The sequence below is a fragment of the Papaver somniferum genome, chromosome 5 (genome assembly GCF_003573695.1).
Source record: "Papaver somniferum cultivar HN1 chromosome 5, ASM357369v1, whole genome shotgun sequence".
In the NCBI taxonomy this organism is placed as follows: domain Eukaryota; kingdom Viridiplantae; phylum Streptophyta; class Magnoliopsida; order Ranunculales; family Papaveraceae; genus Papaver; species Papaver somniferum.
Window position 1 is genome coordinate 47,606,412 of NC_039362.1, and position 24,051 is coordinate 47,630,462.

At 35.9% G+C, this 24,051-nt stretch overlaps 2 protein-coding genes across 2 annotated transcripts; both read left to right on the forward strand.

Moving 5' to 3' along the window:
• The first annotated feature begins 2,023 nt into the window (after positions 1–2,023).
• LOC113279017 (ATP-dependent DNA helicase PIF1-like) lies at positions 2,024–3,943 on the forward strand. The gene has a single exon (XM_026527733.1). The coding sequence runs from the start codon at positions 2,024–2,026 to the stop codon at positions 3,941–3,943; it is 1,920 nt and encodes a 639-aa protein (XP_026383518.1).
• Positions 3,944–16,236: 12,293 nt separating this feature from the next.
• Positions 16,237–18,858, forward strand: LOC113279018. Its single transcript, XM_026527734.1, has 4 exons — positions 16,237–16,350; positions 16,437–17,825; positions 17,981–18,148; positions 18,340–18,858. The coding sequence occupies exons 1-4, from the start codon at positions 16,237–16,239 to the stop codon at positions 18,856–18,858; spliced, it is 2,190 nt and encodes a 729-aa protein (XP_026383519.1).
• Positions 18,859–24,051: the final 5,193 nt, after the last annotated feature.

A 24,051-nucleotide genomic window follows, 5' to 3' on the forward strand; every position in this document is an offset into this window, starting at 1 on the left:
GGCATTCGAGATATCTGGAGAGAGAAGTACAAGATAAGAATACAAATGCTTTTTTTCTAATCTAGAAGCCAAATCTAGCCCATAAGACTTGTCCTAAGGGTAAGTCCAGTGGGAGTGATAATTGGGCCGAACGACCGGAGGCCTGAAGGGCCCGAAGGAAGGGAGTCCCTTTTATGGCCACTTTTTTGTAAAATGAAGCCTTAAGCAAATGTGCAATTTGATAAAAAGATTGGAAATAGTTACTTACTAAAAAACCTAAAATGTCCCACCCTTTTAGCCCAATTACTATAACTCCTTATGTATCCTATTTTTTCAGGGGATAATTGGCAAGCAAACTAGAATATAACATATCCAAAAATCCGTGCCTTGGAATTTTACAAATTTTATCTCGTTGAATAGATTTTGAAGAGATATACAATACAAAGAACAATATCAAATTTAAAGTTTTTATGAAAAAATTGGAGGTGTTTATCCTTTTAAGCACAATTATGCAAATCACACAAAGAATACATAACACATTATGCAGCCATATTTTGGTTTATGCATCAACTAATTTCCGTTGCAACTAATAAAACGATGTATATGCCCAAATATATCAATCCAAAAAAAAAGGATGTATAACGCGTTATACAATCAACGGTGTTTCGTTTTTCTTCGGTCGACCCTCCCCACCATGACACGGTGTTCTAGTTAGATTTGTTATGTCACTTGAATGGAAAAATTGAATTTTGAACGGTGGGGAAAAGGGCTTAGGGTACCAAATACATCCGACCGTCTATAACTTCCATGACAACAGTCAAATTCAAACGGCTACAATTTTCCCTCTATCAATAACATACCCAATTTAAATACTAAATGTGAGGCTAAAAAGCAAAAAATAATCTCAAAAATAGAAAAGTTAAGTGACAACAAATACATGAAATTTCTTCTTATTTTTTTCGAAGAAAAAGGTTATATCAAAAAGAAGAAACATTTACACAAAGGAACAACAAATCTGTTCGGTAACAACTTTTTTCAAACAACGTTCTGGCTCTGAGAATTAGTTTGCTCGAAATGAAAACTTCAATATTTACAAACCAAGGAAGTTTGGACACCAAGGAATTTCCAAAACCGAATATTCTCAAAGATATGCAATAAAGCCAACATCGGTTTTCATAATTCATGGAAATGCTCTGTCTAAATATTGATCGAAATCTCAGTAGAAAACCTCTAATTAGTAAATGCACATTACCAATTTTTATTTTTTTAAGATATGCATTTATCTGCTGGAAATTAAAAGCATATAGAATTAAAAACCTTAATTAAAAGATTCTCAATTTATTTCGATCAGGGATTCTCCTTTAGTTATTAAGGAATATCTTTGAACAATAATAGATAAGAATTACTGCATATGTTCAAAGTATGTCTACATCTTTACTTTGTAAATCCTTTTTCATATTTACAATCTTGGAACTGATTTTCCACACTTCCAAACGAGTTTAGAATTGGTTCATCTGATTTCCAAGAACTATGTGATTGATCAAAAACATTCAATCACCATTCATGGGTTTAACGGTTCTACCAAACAGGTTCTACCTCCAAGTGGCTACTAGGATCGGTTACACTAGTTTCCATAAAATTGCTACCTAAGTACCATGATCGGTTACCACTATCTTATGTTATTACTTGTGATCGGTTGCACAAGTTATAGGACCGGTTACACCAATTACTAAAACTTGTTAACCTACTACAAGGATCGATTACACATCTTGTGATTAGTCCCACCAAGTTCTAGGATCGGTTACCCAATGACTAGGAAAGAGACATATCTGCACAAGAGGTTTTCCATTTATTAATGAGTTATCACTTGATTGATTCATCAAGGAGATTTGTCCTTCTGAACTTGAGTGAGAATATATTACTCAACTCGCTATTGCGTCGGAGACGAAATGATGATGACGAAGAATGACGAGAAACAGACCCCATCTTCTTTGGAAGATATTTGGAAAGACCGGAAACTTTCCAAGACATCCCACTTATTGAAATGACAAAGAAACACTACTACGCTCGTAAAAGATGGTGCACATTCAAGGTTGAGGCTGTAGTTAGGGTTTTACCTGAATTGGGATGTAATATCATGCCAAATACTGAAAAATGGGAATCGTTTTGCCAACAACAAGTGTTGTTAAATAGTTGTTATAGAAGTATCGTAGAAGCGAATCGAGGTTTCAATTTGTGGTCTGAATGTTATGCCGATATTTCTCGTGGCATTAAAAATCAACCTATCCATATTAGCACGATTGATGATGACTTTGAAGATCAAAGTGATCTAGAAGAGGAACCACTTGAGGATTGGATGATGTTATCATCAATGGCTCCCAATGTTGCACCGGTATGTGACATTGAACTTGGATCACGGACTTGTGATCTGATACATAATTGGTCTGAAGTTTGGAGTAATTACCCATCCAAAGACGATGACAGAAGATTTGTACACATATTAGGACAAGCAGAGCAAGAGGAAAGTGAAGAATATATACCTAACCGTCTAGATGTTCCTCTTAGTTCTTTGTCTCCACAACAAAAAGAAGCACATGATATGGTTTTACAGTCAATGAGAGAAGGTTCTACCATACGTTTGATTATTAGTGGAGGAGCAGGCACATGTAAGTCCACTCTTATCAATGCTATTGTCCATTCAACAAGAGAATTGTTTCAGAAAATTAAATCTGTTAGGATCATGACACCAACTGGTGTAGATGCTTTTAACATCGATAGTGCAACTATCCACCATGAACTTGCTCTATCGGTGGACAAAGATCAATCGTACAAAAGTTTGGACCATGTACAATGTGGGCACATGCAAAAAGATTTTAAAGATACCAAACTTATTGTGATCGACGAATACAGTATGATTGGCAGGAAGATGTTTGCAAATATTGACCTTCGATGTAGAGATATTTTTGCAAACAATGAGCCTTTTGGGAATGTATCTGTTGTGCTTGTGGGTGATATGCGGCAATTGCCACCTGTTTTTGACACTCCGTTGTATGTTCAAGGTGGGAGAAGTAAACTACAACTCTATGGTTCCATACCTTATTCTTTGTTTGATCGTTGTGTCCGACTTGAAGAAGTATTCCGACAGTCAGGAAATGAAGAGTTATCTTTTAGAGATGCATTACTAAGACTCAGTGATGGCAAGTCTACTCTTACAGATTGGGAATTATTTAGCGCTAGAGATTATTCATTATTGACAATCGAGGAACAAAACAAGTTCAATCATGTTCTTCGTCTATTTCATACCAAGTCTGATGCATCCAGATACAACCATGAACGCCTTAAGGATCTTGGGAAACCCGTTGCAAGAATAATATCAAGGAATAATTGCGAAATAGCCAAGATTGCAAAGTCCGATGAAGCGAATAGATTACAAGAAATTTTGTTATCGTCAAAGGGATCAAGGGTGATGTTGCGAAAGAACCTATCAACAAAATACGGTTTGGTTAATGGCTCCAGAGGAGTGGTGGTGGATATTGTGTATAAAAATGGAGAGAAGCCTCCTACTGATATGCTTGTCGTTGTTATGGTAGACTTCGATAAGTACACGGGTCCTAAATTATATCCGGGATCAAATGTGATTCCAATCACACCGCAAACAGCAAACCGGATATCAACATCAGGAGTCACATGTCAAAGAATTCAGTTACCGCTTATTTTGTGTTGGGCAATCACGGTCCACAAAAGTCAAGGATTGACTCTTGACCAGGCGGTGGTGGATATAGGACCGAGAGAGAGTCTCGGTTTGACATTCGTGGTATTGTCAAGGACAAGAAAGTTACGAGACCTTGCGTTCAGTCCCATGTTCGCTTTCGAAAGAATTGCAAGAATTAGTACATGTCGTGGCCTTCCATTAAGACGCAAAGAAGAAGAGCGATTGAGAGAGTTATCAAATGCAACATTCTAGTATATCAAGGTCATCTCTCTCACTGCATTTTCTTTTGTTACACTTAGATTATTGATGGCTCCATTTCAAAAGATTGATGTCTCCATTTCAAAAGATTGATGTCTTCATTTTATCACACTTTGATTATTCATTTTTTTTATGAGTGTAGAATAGGATATGCATGAATGTCAGATGAGTATTTTAAAAGTTGAAATATTTTGAAGTCTATTTAAAAGTTGAAACATTTTGAAGTCTATTTAATAAAAATAAACGGAAAATTTATAACAACTCGCCGAAGAAGATCAATTATTTTTATTTTGCAGCATTTTTGTTTCTTGGTCGGCCCCCACTGCTGTAGCAGTAATCTAGTAGACCAAGGAAGTTTGGACATCAAGGAATTTCCAAAACCGAATATTCTCAAAGATATGCAATAAAGCCAAAATCGGTTTGCATAATTCCTGGAAATGCTCTGTCCAAATATTGACCGAAATCTCAGTAAAAAATCTCCGATTAGTAAATGCACATTACCAATTTTTATTTTTTAAAGATATGCATTTATCTGCTAGAAATTAAAAGCATGTAGAATTAAAAACCCTAATTAAAAGATTCTCAATTTATTTCGATCAGGGGTTCTCCTTTAGTTATTAAGGAATATATTTGAACAATAATAAATAAGAATTACTGCATATGTTCAAAGTATGTCGACATCTTTACTTTGTAAATCATTTTTCATATTTACAATCTTGGAACCGATTTTCCACACTTCCAAACGAGTTTAGAATTGGTTCATCTGATTTCCAAGAACTATGTGATTGATCAAAAACATTCAATCACCATTCATGGGTTTGACGGTTCTACCAAACAGATTATACCTCCAAGTGGCTACTAGGATCGGTTACACTAGTTTCCATAAAATGGATAACTAAGTACCATGATCGGTTACCACTATCTTATGTTATTACTTGTGATCGGTTGCACAAGTTATAGGAACGGTTACACCAATTACTAAAACTTGTTAACCTACTACAAGGATCGATTACACATCTTGTGATTAGTCCCACCAAGTTCTAGGATCGGTTACCCAATGACTAGGAATGGTCACACCAATTACAAATATCGATCATACCATCTCAGGTGATTACTTAAGATTGGTTTCACTAATAAAAGTCATACTGATACATAAGTCAGGCATTGTGAATAGTTTTACCAAGATACATAAACAAGTTATGAGCGGTTATAATAAACACACATATTAGTAATCCAAAGATTTGCAATGGATAACAATACCAATAAGCCTAGCGATTTCCCTTTCGAATCACAAAACAAGTTTGTGAATTGTACTTCCTTTAAACGAATGTAAAACATTGTTTCCTAGGACGAAATCTTCACCCATACCCATACATAATCACAATAGCATTCATAAGATTATGTCGATGTCTTATATACGAAGTTCAAAAGATAGGCGTTATACTTCGTATTATAATTCCTTAATACTACGTCTAACTAGAGTATAATCATTCACAGCTTTGCAGTTATGTTTTCAATATATCACGACTTGAAAGATACGTCGAGAATGAAACAGTTCAAGTCAAAATATTACTAACCTCAAGAGGAAGGATGATGTCGTCGATGTAGCTCCTTACTTCTTCGCATTCTTCAAGTCTTCGAGTAATACTTGTAAGTCTTACATCCTAATAACTTTCTAGCTAACCTATACGAAGTTGACTCTAGTAAATAATCAAGCGACTCTTTAAATGAGTTTTGGTTCACTAAAATATGACAACCAAACTTGACACACCAACGCTTGGTGAGTTCAACCGAGCAATGCTCTAACATGTCAGATATTTTACAACAACTCGCATTTTCCTCTCCTCTTTCTATCCTAATAAATAAATAAAAACCTAGAGCGTCCTCATTCTTCTTGCTCAGATCTAGTCCTTTTGGGGTAAATATGAGCAAAAAAAATTATTTTATTTTAATGAATATTAATATTTTGATTTATATTTTTAAGTTTTATTTTTGTTGTTATTGGTGTTGACTGACATATTTCTTCGCTATTTGGGTGATATTTTCTTCGTCTTTACAACGATTTTCTCTTCGCGTTAATAACGATTCTTTTAAACCTTCATGGTGTTTATTGACTGGGTATTCCCGATTCATCAAGAAAATCAATAATTCTGCTCGGCTTCGCTTTAGATTCATCTTCAATAAGAGGGATTTAGGGCATCAGGGTTCGTCTGGATCTACAAGATTTTGGGGGAAAATACACAATTTTATTTGAAAGCATCTCTTATCAAAGAAGACAATCAGTTTAAATGGTTAAGTTGATTCCGATTTCCGGTTCACATCATCATCCATCACTACTACTTGTATAAAAATTGGATATGTTTGCAGTTCATGGCTCTTTGTCCACACGATATACTTGGAATTGATATCGTCATTTGTATTGGATTTTGATTATCTTGTATTTTGGTAATTTTGATAATCTTATATCCAATCATGTAATCATTATTTTCATTTGAACGAATTGAAATGTGGTTTCAACAAAAAAAAAAATAGTGACCGGGAAGGAGCTTGGTTGAATCCAGTTTCAGGCGGATTTTTGAAAGATATCTAGCTAGGGATGGATATCCACACTTTTTCAATTTTTTTAATTCTATTTGTTTCTATAACTGTGAGGTGGTGGGGATATTTTACTTCGGTAGTTTTCCTATTTCAATTTGGAGTAAAAAATTGCAGTATTAACTATTCCTTTTGATATTTATGTGAAAAGAACATGGTAGTGGTACCAAGTACACCACCAACTTTTTCGTTCAGCAACTTGTACGGAAAAAACCTAATTCAAGTGCAAGTAGATTTAAATTAAAAATCCTTGAACAATATGTATGTAGAGTTTTTCTCTTATCTCTTCCGCAATCAGTATGTACAGACTAAGATATCTGTGAACCTGATTGTGTAGAAGAGTTCTTGGATGATCTCAAAAATTTGAAAAAGCGAGGGTATAACAACCACACCCAATAATTCGTTCGGAAATCTATATGGACTAAACTCCAATGTAATTCCGAGAGCACCAACTTAAAAGCGAGACTCAATCAAAGAGTTTATATCTCATTCTCAATACAATCAGCAAATCAAATAGATAGAAATATGCGAGCCTGATTGATATGAGAAATAACTTGGACGGTACCAAAGACCAATGCCCAAGTGTCAATCAAGTTTTATCCAACAAATAAGGTCGGATTTATCAACTGATTGAACTACGCACAACCTGTGATATTTCAATTATATAAAAATATAATACGGAAAAGAAATAACACAGACACCAGAAGTTTTGTTAACGAGGAAACTGCAAATGCAGAAAACCCCCGTGACCTAGTCCAGATTTGAACACCACATTGTATTAATCCGCTACAGACTCTAGCCTACTACAAGTTAACTTCAGACTGGAATGTAGTTGAGCCCTAACCAAGTCTCACATCGATTAAGGTACAGTCACGTTCCTTACGCCTCTAGAACCACGCCGGATTCTGTGCACTTGATTCCCTTAGATGAACTCACCCACAACTAAGAGTTGTTACGACCCAAAGTCAAAGACTTATAAACAAATCTGTCTCCCATAGATATGTTGATTCTTTAATCGGTTTTTGTTCCGTCTTTTGATAAAATCAAGGTGAATAGGAACCAATTGATAATCCGGTCTTATACTCCTGGATAGCAGCCTAGAAATATAAATCACCTCACGAAAACCTAACTGATTAACAAAAAAAGTTATTGCGGAATCACAAGAGTCTGAGACGAAGAACTGTTGTGATTACTTTTTATATCTTACATATCGGAGATAAATTTCGAGTAAATCTTAGAGAAGATAAAACTCAATACAATAGAACAAGTAAGATCAGAATACGCAACTACAAAGAAAATAGTTGGATCTGGCTTCACGAATCCCAATGAAGTCTTCAAGTCGTTAACCTATAATGGTTTTAGGAAAAACCTAGGTTAAAGGAGAATCGACTCTAGTACGCAACTAGGAACACACAAAAGTGTGGGGATTAGATTTTACCATTGCTAGATTTCTCCCTTATATAGTCTTTCAAATCGGGGTTGCTTTTAATCAAAGCTAAGATAGCTTAGTAACAAAGCATTCAATATTCACAGTTAGATGAAAACCTGATTTAAGATTCAAGCTAAGTCTGCTTAAAAATAAAGCAATTAATCTCCACCGTTATATGGTCGTAGCTTGTTACACACAAATGAAATATACCTTCATTTAGATATGGGTTATCGTACATAAACGTGTATATTGAGTTGGAATAATAGTTAACCGAAGTTAGCCATCTGAACACTTTTTTCTTAGTCGTATTCATCTAACACTTCTAGATCAAATATGAAGATAAATCAATCATGAAAGATAATCAAATGAATCTAATTGTGTTTCAAATAGAGTTGTTCAATTTTTCACTATCTCATAGAAATATATATGAACAAATTGAATCGAAATCGGTTTGATTCATAAACATACAAAACACTTATACAAGAATCAATTCATGAACATTAAGCCACGGTTTGCAAAGATTGCATCCCTTAAATCATAAATGTTTTAGTTCATGAGTATGAGAATCATACATGACCTATTCTAGAACTTTACCATTGTACGCGAACAACAGCTCCGAACCTTGGCCTAGTCAAGCCGTTCGCAAACCCGGTTCGCGAACAACCGTCCCGGACCCTACTCAGGTAGAACCGTTCGCATACTAGGTACAAACTGAAAAAGCGGGGGTACAACAACCACACCCAACAATTCAATTAGCAATCTGTATGGACAAACTCCAATATACTTTTATAGAGAATCAACTAGACAGTCAGACTCAATATAGAGAAAAGTATATTAAAGAGTTTATATCTCAATCTCTCGATTTGATGTTTACTCAAGCAAATAGAAATCTGCGAGTCTTTATCAAAGAGAGATAACTTAGATGGTACCAAAGACCAATATCCAAGTGTTAATCAATTCAAATCAACAACCAAAAGGTCAGATATTCTAATTGATTGAATAACGCACAACCTGTTATATTTCAATTATATAAACAAATATAATGCGGAACAGAAATAACACAAACACCACAATTTTATTAACGAGGAAACCGCAAATGCAGAAAAACCACGGGACCTACTCCAGATTGAACACACATTGTATTAAGCCGCTACAGACACTAGACTACTCCAAACTAACTTCGGTCTGGACTGTAGTTGAACCCCAATCAATCTCACACTGATCCAAGGTACAGTTATGCTCCTACGCCTCTGATCCCAGCAGGATACTACGTACTTGATTCCCTCAGCTGATCTCACCCACAACTAAGAGTTGCTATGATCAAAAGTCGAAGACTTTAATAAACAAATTTGTATCACACAGAAAAGTCTACGGTAATAGATAAATCCGTCTCCCACGAATATACCTATGAGTTTTTGTTATGTATTTTGATAACTCAAGGTGAACAGGAACCAATCAATAACCCGGACTTATATTCCCGAAGAACAGCCTAGTATTGTTGATCACCTCACAATAATCTTAATCGACGCAGCGAAAAGAGATATTGCGGAATCACAAATGATGAGACGAAGATGTTTGTGACTTCTTTTGTATCTTTCCTATCAGAGATATAAAATATCGATCCAATTATTTCAATTGTACTCGTAACGATAGAAACAACAAGATCAGATCACACAACTACGATAAAAGTAGTATCGGTCTGGCTTCACAATCCCAATGAAGTCTTTAAGTCGTTAACCTGGTTTAGAAGAAGAAACCAAAGGTTAAAGTAGAATTGACTCTAGCTTAGCACAACTAGTATCACACAAAATGTATGGGGATTAGGTTTCCCAATTGCTAGAGTTCTCCCTTCTATAGTCTTTCAAATAAGGGTTTGCAATCAATGTTAGCTTGGTAACAAAGCATTCCATATTCACCGTTAGATGAAACCTGAGTAGATTCAAGATAATATTTCTCAACCATTGGATCGAAAACTTAGCTTGTTACACACAAATTAAATGTCCAATTTTGGGTTTATGAACCGTACCCAAACATTAACATTTGTTGGTTCAACAATAGTTAACCAAAGTTAGCCATATGATCACTTTCATACCAACCATCTTCTTCTTCACCATAACTAGTCCAAATGACTCAAATGAACTAGTTAGAGAGTAGTTCAATTGCAAGGAAATCTTATGTAACTACACAAGATACAATCGAAGCAAAATCGGTTTGATTCACTCGAATCGGTTCATGAACTTCATAGCCACGGTTTGCAAAAGCATTCCTTAGTTCAAGAACAACAGGTTGTAGATATAACCTGCTCAAGTTCACGGACTTAAGCTCATGGAAGGAGTACACAAACTCCAGCAAAAAAATTCAGGTTTGAGAACTTCGCCAGTTCGCGGACTGAGTTTGCGGCATTTCAATCATTGAGACATTCTCAGAGGACGCTATGTAGCCGTTATTCACAGACCGATTCACGTCAGAGCAATTCTCAAAGTGATTGAAACTTTTCATGACTTTCGTCACTAGGTGAAGATAAACTTGATCAAAGTGAAACGCTTTACCAACACACGATTTCGAGATAAAAGATAAGCAATGAATGCTCAACTCGAAATGTCAAATGTGTATGATCTAGTCTATATAGCATACGAGTTTTGTCTCATAAGAAGTAGAAGATAGAAGAGATAGACTTTTGAGCGATAGATAAGTTCAAGTCTCCACATACCTTTTTGTTGATGAAGTTCCAAGGTTCCTTGTATAGATCTTCGTCGTTGTATGATGAATCTCCATGAAGTCCTTGAGCTCAACTACACTTTTCTATCCTAGTCCGAGACTTAGCTATGTAGGCTAGAAATCAAGACTTATAGTTTTGATCACTAACATTGACAAACATGCTTGAGATAGCAACGCATGCGAGATTGACCGAGCTATGCTCTAACAACATTTGTTATTTCAACCCGACTTTATCTCGCTTATCTATTTCTCGAAATATGTGTTGGTAAGCTTTCACTTTGGCCAAGTTCATCTTTACTCGTGACGAAAGTCATGCTGATTATTTCAATAACTTGAAAATTGCCTTGATGAAAAATAGTTTGTGAATAACAACTATATAACATCCTCTAAGAAAGTTTCAATGATTGAAATGAGAGTTTAGAAACATGTAACCATCTTTGGATATAAACATAGTGTGTTCTCACATTTGTGTAAAAGTCCAAAACCGGGAACCCAAAGTATGTGTACTCGTACGCGTACTGGCGGTTGTTGGAAATCCTGGTAAGTATGCGTACCCGTATGCATACTGGTGGAAGGTTCACGTCCGTGAATTTCTGATGGAGTTTGAAAGTGAAAAACAAACTCAATCCGGTTACTTAAGTACGCGTACCCGTTTGCATACTTAGGTAGGTTACTTTCTAAAATCGTTTGTTCATGAACTAAAACATTTATATAATAAGGAATGCAATCTTTGCAAACCGTGGCTATAATGTTCATGAATTGATTCGAGTATATCAAAACCGATTTTGCTTCAATTGTGTCTTGTATACTTCTATAAGATCTAAGCAATTGAACATGAAAAGGCGAGGTTACCCAAATATACCTCAATTTAAAACTTTTCCTACCTATAAGTCCTTTCTCCGAAAGTGATTGTCTATGGACTGAGTCGAGACAATACAACTAATCGGTTCACACTTCGTGTGATCGTCTATGGATACGAGATCGAGATAATACAACAACGAAGTGTGTTACTTGATAAAAAGGTTCGTACTTAACCAAACACAATAGGATTCACTTATCAAGTAAATAGGAATTAACGTTTGTGTGATTTACTTTAATTATAATAAAACAATTATAATGCGGAAATATAAAGTAAATGACACAGCAAGATTTTGTTAACGAGGAAACCGCAAATGCAGAAAAACCCCGGGACCTTGTACAGAATTGAATAATCTAAGGATTAATCCGCTACACAAAATTACTCCTAACTTCGTATAGTTGAGACCGAGCAACTAAACATATAATTCACCTAGTTCCGTCTGTATTCCCACGCCTCCAACCTATGAATAAGTCATGTACTTTGAACAATTATTTTGGTTCGTATTCCAAACAATAAAGGAACAACAAATATGTTTGGTATCAACTCTATTCAACCAAGTGATATGAGTAGGACAAATGCTCTTCTGTTAACATAAACTCGTTCGTCGGGTCCTTAGATCTATCTTATGTTCAATTACCGAAGTAGTCGTTTAAGATTAAGCCAACAACACTATTAATCCAAAGAATTGTGTTGATGTCGATCTACACAATTAATAAATCCAATCTATCACAAGGATAAACCGATTATTAATTGGATCCTCTTTTACCGAAACAAGTATTGTGCACACCAAAGATTATGAACCCACAAATCAGAAATCTTCAATATCTTCTTCGTCTTCAAATCTTCTTAGATCTTCAATAAAAACCTGCACACAATCACTTGAGTCTCTTGTGATCAATCACGCACCGAACGGAGTCTGTTAACAATGGATTATCACAAGATCGTCTTTAGAACTAACAACAGTCTAAAGATCCATGTCGAAACTCTGAACTAGTTTGAGTGAATCTTATACCAGAAGAGAAGATTCTCAAGCATAAACAAACTAGGTGCAATCAAAGTTCAACGACCGTTAGTCAATCAAATCAATAAAAACAAAAGATAAATCGCAATTATCTAGTTTCCCACCAACGGTACTCGTAGAGCTTGTCAATCCCAAAGAAGACTTTAAACTGAGCGGTCGTAAGAGATTTCGCGTAATTAGGTTCTCTCCTATCCGAATAGGCGGATACACCAGTAACAACACAACAAATAGGAAGTTTGTTGTTACGAAGGATTAGTTTGCAAGAAAGGAAAACTTCAAGTATTTATAGACAAGGAAGTTTGGATACCAAGGAATTTCCAAAACCGAAAATATTCTCAAGATATTCATTAAAGCACAAATTCGGTTTCCATAATTCCTGGAAATGCTCTATCCAAAAATAATGATCGAAATCTCTCAGAAAATCTCTAATTAGTAAATGCACATTACTAATTCTTATTTTCCTAAAAATGAAGTTAAATACCTTAATTAAAATATTCTTAACTTATTTATGTTTCGATCCTGGAATTCTCTTCCCTTAGCTATTAAGGAATAAATTCGAACAATTAAAGAAATAAACATTCATAGCGCGTGTTCAAAGTATGTAGACATCTTAACTTTGTAAGTTCTCTTTCACACTTACAACCTTGAAACCGATTTTCCACACTTCCAAACAAGTTTAGAATTGGTTCATATGACTTTCAAGAACTATGCGATTGATCAAATAACATTCAATCACAATCATGGGTTTAACGGTTCTACCAAAACAAGTTTCGGTTCTACCTTCCATGTGAGTACTGTGCATATTCACACTAGCTTTCCAAAATTCGGTTGATTAGGTACTAGGATCGGTTCCCCACATATATATGGTATCTAACTTATATGTGTTGCACATGTCCATAGGATCGGTTCCCCTTTGCCTAAAAACGTGTTGCACATGTTCATAGGATCGGTTCCCCTTTCTGCTATAAACCTTGATGCACCTCATACAAGGATCGGTTCCCCTTTGTGATGTACTTCACCTCTTACTAGGATCAGTTCCCCTTTCCCATATTTGGTCAGACATAGAATCACAAACCCGATCATACCATCTCAGGTGATTACTTAAGATCGGTTTCACTAATAAAAGTCATACCAATACATAAGTCAGGCCTTTGTGAATAGTTCTACCAAGAACACAACAAGTCGTGAACTGTTATACTCAATCACGCATATTGGTTGTTCATAAGATATGCAATGAATAACAAAACCAATAACGCCTGGCGATTTCCTTTTCGATTTACAAACAAGTTTATGAACTTACTTCCTTAGAACACATGTAAAACATTGTTCCCTAGGATGAAATCCTCACCTCATACCCATACATAATCCCAATAGCATTCAAATGATTATGGAAATGTCTTATCTACAAAGTTTAATGGTTAAGCAATAAACCTCGTATTGTATTCCTTAATACTATGTCTATCTAGAGTTCAAATATGCTTCGCAGTTTTGTTTTCAATATGCACGACTTGAAAGATACGTTAGGGAATGAAACAGTTCAAGTCAAATATCACTAACCTCAAGTGGAAGGATGATTGTTGTCGTTGTAACTCCTTGCTTCTTCACATCTTCAAGTCTTCACAATACTTGTAAATTTCTCGAATCCTAATACTTTCAAGCTAACCTATACGAAGTTGACTCTAGTACATAATCAACCGACTCTTAACATGAGTTTTGATTCACTAAAATATGACAACCAAACTTGACATACCAACGCTTGGTGGGTTCAACCGAGCTATGCTCTAACAATCTCCACCTTTGTAAATTTTAGTGAAAAATCTCTTACATCATATGGATAAACAAATTACAAGAATTCATTACACATACGCTTGATTCCCGATTCAACAACACAATAAACTGCTTACATTCAATCCTTGAAAATGCCGTTGTTGACATTATAATAACAAAGCTAATATTCCCCCTAAGGAAGATAGGTAGATATTCAATCCGCACGTCTTTGTTATACCAATTCATATGATATGTTACTCCCCCTTAGTCTCTTCTTTCACTCTTTCTTTTAGATAAAACGTTTAAGCACCAATGTTCTTTTCCTTAGCGATACCAATCAATATAAAATCAATGCTAGTATCACTTGTTTACTCCATATATTTCTACCCTTTTTTGTCACAAAATGACAAAGAAACAAAAAAAATAAAGGACAATACAAAAAGAATCTTACAAATCTTAAAATAGACTTGCAATCTGTAGAGTTAGGCACGAGGGTTCCACACACCATGTTCTGATAACCAATATCAAAAACCGAAACTACAAGTAGTTTTATTTTGATATGTTACCAAGGAAATAATTGTGCGAAACAACTTTTTCATTTTAGTTTAGCAAACCAAAAATCAACTAAGCACCTTAGTCCCTTTGCTAAACCGATTGTACAAAAACAATCGCTTAATTCGATAAGACCAAAATAAAGACTACTCTATTTTTCTCATCAGGTTCTAATTATCCGTAAACTTAGACCTTTCAATTTTAAACAAGACAAGTACTAGGTTAGTTAACTAGCATTTCTTGTTAAGGCATTCGATTAGACTTGAATAACCGAAACCTCACTTCGATAAGTCTAACTAAGATCAGAATTAACTTAGTTTCTCTTATCCGGAATCGAATTGGACTAAACAACTCATCCCATAAACCTTTTATGTCGTTAAGCCATAAATAATTCATACAAACCAAATAAATCAACTTGCATAATTATTCACCTCAACCGGAAGCAATTGAAACAACATAGACATTAAAAGCACCGCAATTGCACCGAAATTTTGTAAGCCTAAACAATTGATACCACACAATAAAGCAAGATAACAATAGTTTTTCTTAACCGGAACCAATTGAATCACACATACATCCACACCCACATCATGGAATAAAACATCAATTGTACTGAAATTTTGTTAAGCAAAAGCAATAAATATATATGAAATAAACTCAGGATTTTCTTAAACATGAAAACAATTAACTAACAAGATCGTTACCTCAAATTTCGCATCCACTTCTCCAATATGATTGCATCTTCATCCAGGGAGAATTGATATCGAAATGTCATCATGTTGTCATCCTTATGTAAAAACAAAAGAATAACAACAACCAACCTTTACAAGAGAAAGGTTGAAAATCGGTTTTAACAATTGCAAGCAAAAGTTGAAAACCGTCGAAACACATATGCTTTTATGTTAACCCATACCGATTCAACATATTGTGACTTTTTCACATATTATTTCTACCAGAATCCGTCATGATTATTTGACAAAACCTGCCAACACGGGCTAGGACTTAATCTTGCTAAATCAAAAAGTCACCCAAACCACAAGGGTTCACAATATTATGAGATCGAATATCAAGGTTAGAAAACCTAAACCAAACATCCCATAAACACAAATGCAATACACCATAAATGTTCAATAAATAATCAAGTATTGCAATTACCTCTATCTTGTAGGGAATTGCGAAAACAACGCAAAAAGAATGAGTTCATTCTGAGTTTGGACGAAGAAGTTATGGGCAAAATAGTTTTACACTTCTTCGTTTGGGGACACCTCTCACTAGGATCGGTTCCCCATATTGCACCTATCACTAGGATCGTAACTGGCAAGCCCTCCGAAGGATATAGTTTCTTAATGTGGGTCTTTTATTGGAATGCTCAAGGCTTGGCTAAAGATGATGCAAGGGCCAAGCTGGAAGAGCTATATCACTTGCATAGTCCTGACATAATTTGTATTGTAGAGGCGCAGGTTTTTTGCACTACGCGTTTTGTTAGGAAGAAAATACTGATTGATTTTGTGAGGATGTTATTACTAATGAGGTTGATGGGGAGAAGGGTAACATTTGGGTCTTGTGGAGAAATTCTCTAGCCAAGCCGGATGTTTTATCTTCTTCAAAGCAGGCTATCACTTTGAACTTTTCTGGTGATTTTGTCACGGCAGTTCATGCTTCTTGGGATCCGGTGGCAAGGAGAAGACTTTGGCGGCAATTGGGGCTGGGTTTTATATCTATTCCTTGGTTGGTGTTGGGGGATTTTAATTGCGTTTTACGCTTGGATGACAAGAAAGGTGGTAGGCCGATAAAAGAAATCTATATGAATGAGTTTGGTAGTTGGATTTCCGACAATGGCTTGGTTGAAGCTGATTATATTGGGAAGAAATATACTTGGTCTAATTATCGGAGTCGAATTCAAAGAATTGTTTCTAAACATGATAGAGTGATTGTTAATGAGGCTTGGTATGACAAGTACACTAATTGGAGGTGTAAAGCTTTGCCTCGGGTGTGTTCAGATCATTCCCCTCTTTTTGGGTTTGTGTTTGAAAACCCACGGCCAAGTCGAGTGCCTTTCAGAATTCAAAAGATGTGGCTTTCACATCCTTCTTTTATGCAATTGGTGGAAGATAATTGGAGGTTACCTCTTGCGGGTGCGCCTCCTTTTGTGTTCACTTCTAAACTGAAGAGATTGAAGGAGGCATTGAGGATTTGGAATAGAACGGTTTTTGGTGATGTTCAGTTTCGTTTAAGGCAAGATGAATTGAGACTTGAGGTTGAGAATGATCTGTTGGATTATGACCACAGAAACGAGTTGCAGTTTGTGAAAGTTGCGGATGCTAAAAATGTTGTTGATGATGTGCATACGGAGTTGGCAGTTATGCTTAAATTGAAGTCGAGAGTTACTTGGTTGGAAGATGGCGATCAAAATACTCGATTTTTTCACAATAACATTCGCATGAGGAGGAGTCAAAATACTATCTCTGAATTGAAGATTTCTACTAATTCTACTTTGTTTTTGCAGGATGAGATCAAAGATTACATAGTTAATCATTATCAAGCAAAATTCAATGGTGGTGAAGTTGAAATTGATCCAAGGATGTTTGAAATTGATCATGATAGCATTTCAGCTGCTGAAAGCGCTTTTATGGATGCTATTCCGTCTTTGGAGGAAGTTAAGGCCGCAGTTTTTGACTTAGGTGCGGATTCGGCGCCTGGACCTGATGGCTTTAAAGGTTCTTTCTATAGACATTGTTGGAATATTATTTCTGGAGATCTGTTTAATGCCATTGCAAACTGTTGGGCGATGCGAAAAATTCCCAATGGCATTAACTCTAGCTTTATTGTTCTAATTCCGAAAAATAATAAATCTAATGCTATTAAAGATTATAGGCCAATCGGTCTAAGTAATTTTTCTTCAAAATCATTACAAAGATTATGGCTACCAGACTTGGTATTGTTCTTAACAAGTTGATTTCTGAAGAGCAAGTGGCGTTTATGAAGGGTCGGAATATTCATGAGAATATAACTTTGGCGTCTGAATTGATCAATGAGATCAGCACGGAAAGGAGGTTTGGTAATGTTGTCCTAAAGCTGGATATTGCACAGGCATTTGATACGGTCAGTTGGGATTTCATATTTGAGGTTTTTCGGCTGTATGGCTTTTCCGAGGCTTGGTGTAGTTGGCTTCTAATTATTTTAAGTTCTGATCGGATTTCTGTCATGGTTAACGGCTGCCCTGAAGGTTTTTCAGCATCTCTAGAGGACTGCGGCAAGGTGATCCCCTTTCACCTTTGATTTTTGTTCTTATAGAGGATGTGTTGAGTCGGAATCTCTCTAAGTTGTTTGCGGCTTGAAGTATGCACACTATGGTTACCAAGAAAGGAGTGGCGCCTACTCATTTTCTCTTTACGGATGATATTCTTATTTTCTGCAGAGGAAATCTTCATAGTTTGCAAAATTTGAAGGATATGCTTGGAATGTATCAACGTGCTTCTGGTCAATTTGTGAGTTATGCCAAAAGCAAATTTTATTATGGTGGTGATAGGGGCTCTCGCGCAATTGCTATTGCAAATTTTATGGGCATGGAAAGAGCTTTGTTTCCTGATAAATATTTGGGAATTCAACTGAAGCCCGGTATTGTTAGACACATTCATGTTCGTCAAGTGGTGGAGAAGATTATGGACAAGTTGGCTGGTTGGAAGGGTAAGCTGTTTTCTTTCCAGGCCAGGATAGTTTTGATTAAATCGGTGATTTCCAGCTATGTTATTCATTCCATGGCTGTGTATAAGTGGCCATGTACGGTTATTAAGCAGGTTGAGAGGGCCATTCGAAATTTTATTTGGTCTGGTGATGCTGAAAAACGTAAATATTTTACGGTTTTATATGATGATCTGTGTTGTTCAAAGCGTGAAGGTGGTCTTGGTATTCAGAAGCTATTGGATGTTAATAAGGCAATGCTTATGAAGTTGTGGGTTTCGATTTGAGACTCGGATAAGACTTGGGACAGATTTTTGAGGGCGAAGTACTTCAAAATCAATGGCAACTTGATTGATTATAAACTTAGTTCTTTGGTTTTTTCCAGGAATCAGATTGGTTTACAATTATGTTCAGCGCCATACCCGCGCAATTATAGGTAACGGTGCTAATACTTCCTTATTTTTTGATAATTGGTGTGGTGATTTTTCGATCGCGGAGAGGATTGGAATCACTTCCAAAGGCCCTAATGATTTTAAGGCCAAGGTTAGTGATATTACTATTGATGGTGCTTGGGCCATACCCAAATAACTAGAGATTTGATGATGCATTGTAACATTGATTTTGATCATTTGCCTCTTATTGCTGGTGGTGAAGACTACAAAATTTGGGATTTGGATAGCAAAGGCGTCTTTTCAGTAAGATCTGCAAAGGATGCTTTAAAGACGCCACATGAGGTGTTGCCTATTGTAACTTTGTTCACTAGGCAGGTTCTACATCCTACTTTGAGTGTGCAATATTGTAAGATTTGGGAAAAACAATGTTGCGCAACTGAAGACAACATTATTATGAAAACTGGTAGGATCATGCCTACTATGTGTCGTTTGTGTAGGAAGAATGGCGAAACTATGAGCCACATCACTTGGCATTGCAGAATTGCCAAGAGGATTTGGGCTTGGGTGGCAGAAATTTTTAAATTGAAACCAAATGAAGATTTAGTGGTCTCCTATAAGGCTGCTAAGGGTCGCAGCAGGATGATAAAGGACCTATGGCTTGTTGCTAATTTAGCCATTGTCACAGAGTTATGGAAGCTGCGGAATAAGGCTTTTTATGACGGTATTACGGTGCAATGGCTCGGTTTTAAAAGGAGAGTTTATCAGATAATCCGTGATAACTCAATCCGGATGAAGGGTCATATGTTTAATAATTTGGAGGACTTGCGCATTTTGAATTATTTCAGAGTGCGGCATAGAGTTTGTAAGATTTCTAATCCAGTTCAGTTTAGTTGGTATCCTCCTAACCCAGGTGAAATTATGATTTGTTGCGATGGCGCTTCTCTTGGCAACCCAGACCAAGCTGGTTGTGGTGTTACTTTCCGTGATTCCAACTCGGCAGTGCTTGGCGTTCTTAGTGTTGGTATTGGTTGGCAGACTAATTTTTATGCGGAAGTATGTGCTATTATTTATGGAGCGATGCTAGCCAAAAGATGGGGCGTTAAAAACCTTTGTGTTCGGTATGATTCGATGAGTTGCATCCACGCTTTTCAGAAAGGAGAGTTGCCTTGGAAACTAATGCAGCGTTGGAGAATGGCAAAGAGTTTGTATACCAATATTCGATATGTTCATAGATATAGAGAAGTTAATTTTTCAGCTGATGCTTTGGCCAAACAAGCATGTTTGTTGGCCGAAAATATTTTTGAATTTTATGAGGGTAGGCCAGGTTTCGTTCTCTCTGTGGAATGGCCCGGAGAGGTTTATTTTCGTTTCAAATAGGTCTTCTTCTAGTGATAGCCTCACGGTTATGCGCTAGTAAGGATTAGCCCCAGTACAGTTTCGTTATTTTATTTTATTTTATTGACCGAGTAAAAAAACACTAGGATCGGTACCCCAAGTGTTACTTGTGACGGATCACAACACTAAACTATTTTTGACATAACTTTTGCATACGATGTCCGAATTCAGTGATTTTTGGCTCGTTTTAACCGTAAAAATAAGAGCTACACATATATGATCAGTAGATATCAACATCATAAACTCACAATTACCATTTTTATCAAAACCTCAAATATAGATAGAGAAAGTATGAGTATAGAAGAAAAGAAATCTCCTAAAGATGTTAATAACCGAGAGATCATGTGCTCAGTTTCATGTGCTTCCTCACCTTTCAAAAAATTGAGCACCAAGGTGAGTATGCACATTCTAACACAACTAGGTTGTGTTGAGTTGATCCTTGTCTTGTTCGTTACGAGTGACTAAGACAGAATCATCATTCTTGACCTCTTGCTTGGTTTGTTTTCTCTTGTTCCATCTCTTGTTTTTATTTTTTGACTTGTGATGAAGAGTGTCATTATCACAATGTTCACTAGTACAAGAGATCTCAGACATGATGTCTTTCTTTAGTCTTTCAAGAAGACTCTTATAATTATTGTCACCAAGAATTAACAGCTGAGAGTCATTCTTATGACTAACTTTTGGTCCCTTCTTGGCTATGGAGGACTTCGGGACCCATTTAGAGTTGGGTTTCGCAGGAGCAGCTTTATCCTTCATACCATTAGGATCATTGTCCTTTTGAATATTTTGCGAAACACCCTTTCTCCAATTTGGAACATCAGATCTTGTTTTTGCATTTAAAAAGTCATCTCTATTTCTATAATTGGGTCTTTTATGAAACGACCTTTTCGAGTGATATAAAAAAATTGAACTATCATTATAATAATTCTTTTTCCTAAACTTAGGACAATACCGATTTGAGTTCCTTTGGGAGTAATCTTAGCCAATTCGTTTGATACAAAAGAAAGTCTATCTTTTATCTTATGAATCTTGCATCCCCATTCCACATGCCCTTTATTACCACAATAACAACAATGCTTAGTAACATACGAAGTCTGAGTTTTAATGTTACATTTTTGTGGATCCTCTTGCATTGGAGATCGACGATTCTTCTTTTTCTTCTTCTTCTTCTTCTCTTTGTTCAACATTGTTGGTTTCTTGACATTAGCAGAAGTGTTCTCTTTGATTGTTGTTGATTGAACACAATTCTTAGGCTTGACTGGTTTTACTTCGAAATACGAGCATCTTTTACATCGGTGGAAGCCTATGGTTTAGAAGAATTTGTAGCTTTAACGAATTTTACCTCTTTGCTAATATTTGAAGCATCTATTCCCTTATAGCTCAATCCTCGTATACCACGATGATTTCTACTTGCTTCTAACATTGAGGTTAAATTGTTTGTGCTATCATTGAACTTTTTCAAGTACAAATTTTCTTCTTCCAGCGTCTTGATTTTATCAAGAGCAACATCTAGCTCAGCCTCAAGGCATTTTTCTCGTGAGAGATATGTACCTTGCTTCTCTTCAAAACTCTTTTGTTGAGAGTTAATCCTTGCTTTAGATTCAACAAGTTTCTCTTCCAAGGATTGAATCTCCAAGGAAGATGTATTCTTGAGAGAATCTAATTCCGATGTCAAGGAGGAAAGATCATGAACAAGTTGTTCATTTTCATCTTGCAAACAACCTAATTCTTCTAGAAGTTTTCCTTCTCTTTTTAGCCCAAGAGTGAGTTCAGTTGCACAAGAGTCAAAGGATTCTTTTAACTCTTGTAGCTCGGAATTTTTTACACTCACTTGATCAACCTTTTCATCTCCTACAGAAGATTTTTTAGACTCGAGGTCCTTGATCATCAGTACAGGGCTTAACTTAATCTCATCTTGAGAATATTCAGAAGTATTTTCAACTGAGCTCGTAGAACTCGATGAGGATGTCCCTTCTAAGCATTTTTTAAAATCAAAACTTCCAAAGTCTTGCGATACGTTATCTGAGTCCTTCTTAGGTTTTCTCTCTCGCTTAACTCTACTTTAACTCATGTCTTACAGGTTGGATCGCATCAAACACAGATTGTTAGATCTTTTCGTGTTTTCCTGCTCTGATACCAATTGAAAAGGCGAGGGTACCCAAATATACCTCAAGTTAAAACTTTTCCTACCTAGTTTATCCGAAAGTGATTTATCCATGGACTGAGTCGATACAATACAAATTATCGGTTCACACTTCGTGTGATCGTCTATGGATATGAGATCGAGACAATACAACAACGAAATGTGTTACTTGATAAAAAAAGGTTCGGACTTAAACCAAACACAATAGGATTCACTTATCAAGTAAATAGGAATTAATGTTTGTGTGATTTACTTTAATTATAATAAAATAATTATAATGCGAAAATATAAAGTAAATGACACAGCAAGATTTTGTTAACGAGGAAACCGCAAAAAATGCAGAAAAACCCCGAGACCTTGTCTAGAATTGAATACTCTCAGGATTAAGCCGCTACACAAAATTATACCTAACTTCGTATAGTTGAGACCAAACAACTAAACATATAGTTCACCTAGTTCCGTCTGTATTCCCACGCCTCCGACCTATGAATAAGTCACGTACTTGGAACAATTCCTTTGGTTCGTATTACAAACAGTAAAGAAACAAAAAATCTGTTTGGTATCAACTCTATTCAACCAAGTGATATGAGTCGGACAAAGTCTCTTTTGTTTATCTTAACATAAACTCCTTCGTCAGGTCCTTAGATCTATCTTATGTTCAATTACCGAAGTAATCATTTAAGATTAAGCCAACAACACTATTAATCCAAATAATTGTGTTGATGCCGATCTACTCAATTAATCAATCCAATCTATCACAAGGATAAACCTATTATTAATTGGATCCGCTTTTACCGAAACAAGTATTGTGCACACCAATGATTATGAACCCACAAATCAGAAATCTTCAATATCTTCTTCGTCTTCAAATCTTCTTAGATCTTCAATAAACACCTGCACACAATCACTTGAGTCTCTTGTGATCAATCACGCACAGAACGGAGTCTGTTAACAATGGATTATCACAAGATCGTCTTTAGAATTAACAACAGTCTAAAGATCCATGTCGAAACTCTAAACTAGTTTGAGTGAATCTTATATCAGAAGAGAAGATTTTCAAGCATAAACAAACTAGGTGCAATCAAAGTCAACGACCGTTAGTCAATCAAATCAATGAAAACAAAAGATAAACCGCAATTATCTAGTTTCCCACCAACGGTACTCGTAGAGCTTGTCAATCCCAAAGAAGACTTTAAACTGAGCGGTCGTAAGAGATTTCGCCTAATTAGGTTACTCTCCTATCCGAATAGGCGGCTACACCAGTAACAACACAAAAAATAGGAAGTTTGTTGTTACGAAGGATTAGTTTGCAAGAAAGGCAAACTTCAAGTATTTATAGACAAGGAAGTTTGGATACCAAGGAATTTCCAAAACCAAAAATATTCACAAGATATTCATTAAAGCACAAATTCGGTTTCCATAATTCCTGGAAATGCTCTATCCAAAAATAATGATCGAAATCTCTCAGAAAATCTCTAATTAGTAAATGCACATTACTAATTCTTATTTTCCTAAAAATGAAGTTAAATACCTTAATTAAAAGATTATTA